The sequence below is a fragment of the Pundamilia nyererei genome, unplaced genomic scaffold (assembly GCF_000239375.1).
Source record: "Pundamilia nyererei isolate P.nyererei 1_Seehausen unplaced genomic scaffold, PunNye1.0 scaffold00094, whole genome shotgun sequence".
Classification (NCBI taxonomy): Eukaryota; Metazoa; Chordata; class Actinopteri; order Cichliformes; family Cichlidae; genus Pundamilia; species Pundamilia nyererei.
The window spans coordinates 1102037-1110339 of NW_005187495.1; the positions used below are offsets into that span (position 1 = coordinate 1102037).

An 8303-nucleotide genomic window follows, 5' to 3' on the forward strand; every position below is an offset into this window, starting at 1 on the left:
GGGGTGTTAAAAGAGGGCCATGATAGATCAATGTCCAGCTATGCTGCAGTATTCAACATGAATCAGTGTAATAGCCAGAGATGTTACACGGTTTTCTCCCTGTTTTCATCACAAGTGTGATGCAACACATTTTGGTTAATCTGACTCCGTCTGGGTCCGGCTGCTGACAGGGAAGCTCACCCCTGACCCAGAAGTGTGGTTTAAACAAAAATAGACTAAAAAATCACCCCCTCCAGCACACACGCACACACACACATTTTACAGACATACTAGACAAATTCTGCTCTTGGCCTCAAGCCTGCAGTCTAATCAAAAAGTGCTAGAGAGGCTCTGCATCAGCTCCACACACGGGGAGCTACACATAATGAGTGATGACAGGGTTGTAACTCACTCTAATATGTTAATAATCTACTCTGCTGTAAACAAACAGGGTTTCACTTCCACTTTGAATGTCATCATATTATAAGAGCAAAACACTTAAATCAGAATAATCTTTCCTGTCTGTCTCTCAGATGCCTATCCTGTGTCAGAAGTCGTCTACACTTGGACTGAGGGAGCTAAAGAATCTGTGGTGGTGGCAGAGGATGGCTCCAGACTCAATCAGTATCATCTTGTTGGACAAAGTGCTAACACAGAGGATATACACACAAGCAGGGGTATGTGCTATTTTAATAACTCTGTAGTAATAATATTAACAGCAGTGTGCTTGTATTGCTAGTAGTAAAGTATTAAGAATGGATGGATTAGTGAAATAAGTTGTGGCAGAGATAAAAGTAATATACTTAATCCCAAATGATGGAATATTTTGTGATATTAGGGGAAAAAATAGAGATTAGGTAACACAGCAATATAAGAACTGGAGCCCCAGTAGACAGTTACTGTATAGGATACATAGTACAATAAAAACAAAAATAGGATGACTTAACTATTACCGTTGAACACAAATACAAGCTGTCAACGGGACAAACACTACACCACTCATTAATAAGGATAGAAATATTCAATAATTTTCTAATTATTAACACACACAACAAATCCAATACTGCCTACTTGATCATGCTACAAATTACAGGAGTTTTGTAAAGCTTAGTTTAACCAATAGTTTAGTTTAACTTAGTTTAGCCCATTTGTGTAGGCATGTAAGGATACTTACATATGTTGCTGGTGTTAATGCAGTTTAGCTACGCAACAAGCTAGCAGTTACTGTTTCTAACTCGAGTACTGGTTATTAGTGGAAGATTGTATTCATACAAACATAGTATTACAACATTGTCTACATGTCCACATTTAATATGGGAACTTTATTTCTTCATCATAACTGTGCTGATACAATGGCAAGCTAATGTTAGCTTCATCGCTTCAGCTAGCATCACAACAAAACTGCAAATATTCAGTGGCATCAAAACTGTACCTATGAACTAGGTTGTTTTGAACAACCTATAAAATGTATCTTTTGGCAGGAAAATGGAAAAATAAGTAGAGTGATTTACTGAAATATTAGCAAACATAAATGAAAATACAGAATAAGGCAAAAACAGAGTATGCATAAAACAACAAGTTGAAAATGTCAAATATTTGGTATGAGCGCCTTTTGCATTTGGAAGTTGTTTCTGTGAACTGAAGCAAAGGTTGAAGGACCTCTTCAGGCAAAGAGAATATTCTATCCTTAGACTGGAAAACAAACACATCTGAAAGGGAGCAGAAACTTGTCAAATCAGCAGTTCGGCTCTTGCTGAGAAAAAAAGAAAGCATTGGAGAGCTCGTCAACAGAAACAGGTCCTTAAATCCATAAAAGACAAAAGTGGTGGATGTTGGGAAGATCATTTCCACGGGAAAGACAAAAAAACCCCCACAGGATGCACCAAGTGTGGAAGTCACTGCATTGATTGCAAGATGCAAAACATTTATGTTTAGCTAGCCACGCTAGCTTGCTGGACAGATGAAAATACAGCAGAGCTGGGAAGAAACAAAAGGAAAAAAGATCTAAAATGACTCATAATCTGAATAAAGTAGAGACAATTTGATGCAGGGGTACACATAGCTTCCTATGACACTAGGTCACAGGTGTTTGTTGGTGATTTGACAAAACAAAAGTGTACTGAGCAGTGTTTGTACACACTGAGCGACTTGCAGTCAAGTTAACTGGATGTCATCTCAGCGAACAGATGAACAATGAGCCAGACCATGCTGACAAAAGTAACCCAGGAGATTTTGAAAAATATAAAAAAAAGGTGGACTATTGTGCAGGCAGCAACTAAACACTGCTACAGTAAAAGCCTCGGCGGGAAACCTTTTCTCTGCTGATTGGCCACGGATTCCAGACTTCAGGAAGTCATCATCAAAGGATCACTGACAAAGTTTAAAAAAGATTTTATTACGATTATATTAAATTATTGCACTACATTTAATTCTCTAAAAAAGGGACGGTACATAAGAATGTAATTAGTTCATTAGTCAAATCTATATTTTTTCTTAACCCCTTAACATCTGGATTTAAGAGGTTAAATTCAACTTTGGGTTAATTTAACATTGATTGTTCAACTTCAAATATGTTGTGTTGTGTACAAACATTATGAAAACTGTGCCACTGTTCAAAAATTTTTTTTAAGTTATAAAATTTTTTAAAAATTGTTAATTATTTATTATTTTCATTAAATAAAGAAACCTCAATCAGAACATAGTGCAAGCATTGCATTGTGTATTTTTCATTAGCACTGAGGTGAATTATGTTGCACGGTACGAATTAGTTAAGGTGATGTAACTAATTCTAGATTAGGGAAGATAAACACTGTAGGGAGAAATGGATGTGCTGCGAGGTGGAGAGGAAATGTGGGAAACATTATCAGTAGTTAAGAGTCAATGAGTGGAGGCTAGTGCAGAGTAGCCTATCCCTCTCACAACCAGCTGTCTACAGGCTCGGACAGCCCTGTCAAACAACACTTATCCCTGCACACACGCACACACATAGAAGCATGCGCGCACATGCACACATACACAAATCGAGAGAGACCTGAGTCCTAGGGTTAATCCCCCATCCAACCACCCATCAGCTTTTGCATAAGAAGATGACATCACAGCTCAGTGAGGGATTGGCTGGGTGTGTCTGTGTGTTTGCTGGTGTGTGCATTTGTATATTTATCTTTGTATCAAATGTCGTCACTGTGACAGTCACACAGCAGGGTCATTGTGACAATAAGCTGGAGGACCAGAAGTTACTTCTTTATTGTGGGGGTTAGGACTTTAAAGTTTTTAGGCTTTAAGGTGAAGCGTTAAACCGGGTTGCTTTTACAGGAGACATTTTACTTTAAGGTGATTATACAGGAAACGATTTAAGTGAAAAAATAATCATGATAATAACAATTTAGGTCTTTGCCAAGCTAGAGTAAAAAAAAAGTGTGTGTGTTTGTGTGTGGCCTTTGTGCATGTTGGGATTGGACGGCCTCACTTTGACACGTGGGGCTGGTAGGGTGTGGTGTGGGTGTTGAAAGTCATCTGCTTAATACTCTTATGTAAAACCAAACTGTAATACACTTTCCTCTAGTATCTAGTAGAACCGTTATTAAAAGTGTGGATTTCCCCTCCTTTTTTTATTTGCGTACCACAGCTCTTTAAATATTTGCTTGGTGACTCAATGGTTTAAGTGAAAGGCTAAAGCTCTTGTTGGTTAAAGGACTGATGACTGCCTGGCTAGTAGGTTATAACACTGAATGGTTTGACATGTTAATTAATGTGCTAGTTAATGGTAGAAGCTAGTAGCTCACAGAGTAACTGCATGTTTATTTCTAGGATCTACTAGGTTGAGGGTCAATTTTAGCCCAAAAGTGTAGATGACACTTAATTTGAAAGGTAAGATCTTAAAATTTCAACAGCTTAGCATTTGGTTAAAACAAACCCAGCTCTAACCCTATGACAGGTGGATGTGAAGAGGTTAAATGGTGGCTTCTTGCAAATGTGAATACTTTTGCAAGAAGCCAAGAGTTACATAAGTCTAGTTTCTAACTGCTGCACTGAAAAGCATTTGGTTGACTACACTGTAAAAAAAATGTAATATAAAAGTATGTTACTGTATATTTTACAGTTTTGTACTGTTCTTCTAGAATATCATTAAATATACATAAATAGGTTGTGATTTTACATTTCAAATGTAAATCAACATAAAATCACTGTAAATGTAATAAAACATAATTTTCTTGTTTTTTAAATGTATCTGTCTGTACATATGCATATTTAGATTGTTAAAATATATTCACAAATGTATCATAATTTCACAAATATTTGTCCGTTATTTGAAAGATTGAACTGTTTAATTCAAATGTAATGCTATGGAAAAAAATAAAATGATTCTTAACTTTTTTTACATCAAATAATAATGATTATTATTGTTATTTAGGGCAATTGTGGCTCAAGAGTTGGCAGTTCGCCTTGTAATCAGAAGATTGCCGGTTCGATCCCCGGCTCGGACACTCGTTGTGTCCTTGGGCAAGACACTTCACCTACCACCTACTGGTGATGGCCAGAGGGGAATTATAAAGTGGAATTGTAAAGCACTTTGAGGGTCTCAAAAAGCGCTATATGAATGCAATCCATTATTATTATTTAAACCAACTGTTAACTGTATATTTCTGTACATTTAAGTATTATTATTCATATTGCCGCATTCATTGACCTTGTTTATAGGTAATTTCATTGGTTGATCACATTAAAATGTACCTAATTTAATGTTTAAAAGCACTTGAAAAAGGCAAAATCCCATGTAAAATTAGGGCAACAAACTGTATTGTCATTACTGAAAATAACTGTATTTTCATGTGAAAGTTATTTTCTGTTATTTTCTGTTATTATTTTGGTGCCCCAGCTGCCAGAATATTACTGTTTTTTTTAGGATTTTTTTTTTTTTACGGTGTAGTTGATTCTAGAAACCTGGTTTAAAGACACAGTAATGTAGTTACAGTAAAAGGAAAAAAATGGTGAGAAATTCATCCACTGTACATGGAAGCTGTTTCACTGATCTTTACAAACCTGTGTTTACATTTAGGGCCAATTACTGAGTTATGTGCTTAACCTGTTAATATCCACCAGGTCGTTAGCAACCTGTTTTTGACTTAGAGTTTAGTGTAGGTTTAGCCACATGCTAAATTATGTGATTTTCAAAAATTAGTAAATGGTCTACTTCAAACTATTAAAATTTGTTTAAAGCATCTCCATTTGGATCATTTTTTGTTTGCTTAGTTGCATATTTCTGCCACTAACACCACCCAGAAAACCCTAAAGCAGGTGTAAGTGATTTGAGTTTTTGAACAAATATAAACAAATCACTTGTACTTGCACAAAAATTGTTCTAAAATATAGCCACCCAGCCCCCAACTTAACATATAGAGGGCTGAGGCTGGATGTAGACCATGTGGCTGTGCACATGGGTGTGCAAAAAGTCAGAGCAAACCAAAATAGCACAGTATCTAAATTTCTTGTCAAATGAAGTTGTAAGAATGTCGCATCATCCAACCCTTTGGAGATAAATTAATCCAACCCATTCCTTCTCATATGGCTGATCAGATATAAACAATATATACTCTAAGTATAATAACTATGATACAGTATTTATGTTCATATGTTGTATTTGATAGTACTAATGATATTACCCAAATCATCGAGCCACCATCTGGTGTCGTGCCTGCTACCACAAAAAGCTAAACATTATCCGAGAATTCCATTTATCTCCAGGACCAAAGGCGGTAAATCATTCATGCAGCTCAAAGCTTCTGTCTGGAAACTGCCCAAATCAGTGGTGGAGATTGCTGATGAGCTTGAGCTCTGGGGTCACATTCAGCCCAGAAGGTTAATTTACTGTTTATATCTTTGACTCTCTCACTAATAACTTTGACAGACCAAATATGACACTCTAAGATGTGCCAGATCTGAGCTCTGGTTTTTGATCTTGCACTTTTCCCTATTGTGTTAAATGAAATATTGAATGCAGTGAACAGGTGTTACCGAGGGTGCAGTGACAGATGGGAATTAGAGGTTCTACTTTCTGAAATTTTCTTTTCTTAAATATATATAGCAGTTGTTCTGTTACATGGTCCTAAAAGTTTGAAGACCACAGTAATACAAGGAAATCTGATCGCCTCAACTGAATGGCTTTAGTCCAACATGTTAGTATGTAGAGTAATAGTGGAGGAAAACATTTCAGTCTTGTTAACAAATAATTTTATAGATGCAGTTCTAACCTGTAACATTGCATCTGTCAAAACCTTTATGTCTAACTGTATGCAGGGATACAGTTTGAGATTTAAGATTAACCTCGTTCGCCATGTCCACCTAGGGTTACGGTTTGGGGTTTTTTTTAGCCACAAGCAAAAGGACACACTTTCAGAGAAGAATACACTTTGGCATTACAGTTTTTCAGTGAAAAGCTTTTCAACTGGGCCTTTCCAGACAAGAAAAAACTTTAACAAATTTGATCTCTAACCATAACTCCAGATGGGACCACCCACCTGGTGGTTGCTAAGCAGTTACATTTAGTAATATTAGCTATTTCTTGACAATGAACATTGATAATGAGTGGCTCCATAATACAGTGGCTTATACATTTGCCTAGCAAGCCAGATATTCCTGGTTTGAGTCTGAGAGGAAACACGTCTCTCGGTTGTGTCAGGAAGGATATCTGGTGTACAGATCTGCGAAAGCAAGTGTGTGGCGCTACATGTTGTGACTAGCTAAAAGTAGCTAATGAACAGTATTCATGACGTTTTGTGTGTCAGATGCTGGATGGTGTTTGACTTTAATTACAACACTAATCTGAGGCACTCCCCCTTGAGGATGTGAAAGTGGAGATAAGTGAGGGAGTTTTTCTTTAAAGACCTGACATCTTTAGGGTCACGGCTTCTTCCGTCTCAGATACTTTCCTTAAATAACTCCCTGACTCTAAAAGCAGATAAGGCTTACCCTAGCAACAGTTACGTCTACAGTTTGCAGGGACCTCAGGGCTTGTCAGGAACCTTTGCGACGTCAGTGTTGGGACAAAACGCCATATCCTGTGAACCTCTGAAGACCCATCTGGTCACCAGTAACCCATTTAGGGTTAGGAATGGGCTTGGTGTTAGCCTTAATGTCTAGCAAATATCTAATGAACAGTTTTTTTTAGTTTGTATCTTAATACTTTTCTTTTAAGGTACTATAAAAACACTACCACTACCCCTCCCATTATGTCTAACCCTGACACTTGATGCATTGACACTGACTTACCGGGTGTTAAGAAGTTAAATGATCTAGAAGGACATTTTCCAGAGAATAATAAATCATTTTAAATGCTGTGCACACAGCTTTGGCAAAACAGGGCAAAACAGTTTCCCTCCAACTCACCAGTTTACCAGCATGGCTGCATTGTTGCTTGACACAAAAGGGAGTTCCCCACAAACACTGTGAAATACAGATCCTTGGGAGAAAAGTAAAATCCACCAGAGGAGCATGGTCTTCCTCTTTCCTTTGCCCCCGGTCCTTTCAGGATCCATGCATCAAGTGCAAAGGTAACCCTTTGCAAGGGATGTGTCTGGATGATTCCAGCAGGTGTAGAAGTGGACTGGGTAGTTGTGAACCAGGTGGCCTGGAGTCATGAAGGCATCAGAAGGCCCGAGCGATTAGGTAGAAGAGAGAACTAAGCATGCTGGGGAACTCCAGATCGAGGCATGGCAGTGACAGTGACGTTGATAAGTGTGCGTAGCGGCCGTTCGTCCTCAACACAGGGCAGCTGCAAAATAGAGAAATTTCCCCCGGTTTTAAGCTGATGTCAGCTGATGAGTTCAGCGCGCTTTCTGAATTGCTTTTTCTGTCCTCCCCAAGCCAGTCAGTTCCATGAAGAGCGTTGGCGGTACCAGAAAAATAAAAAGAAAGAAAGAAAAACAACATAAAAAGAAAAAAAGAGGTATGCAGATATATCTACACGGCTATCCCCCCTCCATCCCACCAGTGATTAGAAGCAATGAGTGTCTGTCTTCGTGGCTTAGAGCGTGCGCTGAGGTGTGTGTCAACAGCTAGAGATCATCCTTCATGTGTGTTTGACTGTGTCTACGTGTGTTAGAGCCAGGATTGGCAGGGTGGAAAGGGGCGGGGTTTGGAGCTCAGCAATGGATCCCAAGACAGGAAGCCTCAGCACCCCCCTCCCCCCCCCCCCGGCTTTTTAACTCCCTCTCTTTGCGCTCACTGATGGCAGGATGCAGATTGTAACCAGGGATTAGGGAGGTTCAAAAATCCGATTGTGCCTGGAGAAAGCCTCATGTATTACTCTGTTTGTGTGTGTGTGTGTG

General features: G+C 38.5%; 2 protein-coding genes across 3 annotated transcripts in view; one reads left to right on the plus strand and one right to left on the minus strand.

Moving 5' to 3' along the window:
• The window catches only part of LOC102215661 (gamma-aminobutyric acid receptor subunit beta-3-like), an 88630-nt gene extending 80600 nt beyond the window's left edge, over positions 1-8030 (minus strand). For both annotated transcript variants that reach the window (XM_005739838.1, XM_005739837.1), the window contains exon 1: positions 7363-8030. In XM_005739838.1, coding sequence (XP_005739895.1) covers positions 7363-7511 — 149 coding nt within the window. In that variant the 5' untranslated portion in view covers positions 7512-8030. The remainder of the gene's footprint in view (positions 1-7362) is intronic.
• Positions 1-8303, plus strand: part of LOC102215370 (gamma-aminobutyric acid receptor subunit alpha-5-like) — a 41089-nt gene that overhangs the window by 27091 nt on the left and 5695 nt on the right. The window contains exon 7 of the mRNA XM_005739836.1: positions 513-656. Coding sequence (XP_005739893.1) covers positions 513-656 — 144 coding nt within the window. The remainder of the gene's footprint in view (positions 1-512; positions 657-8303) is intronic.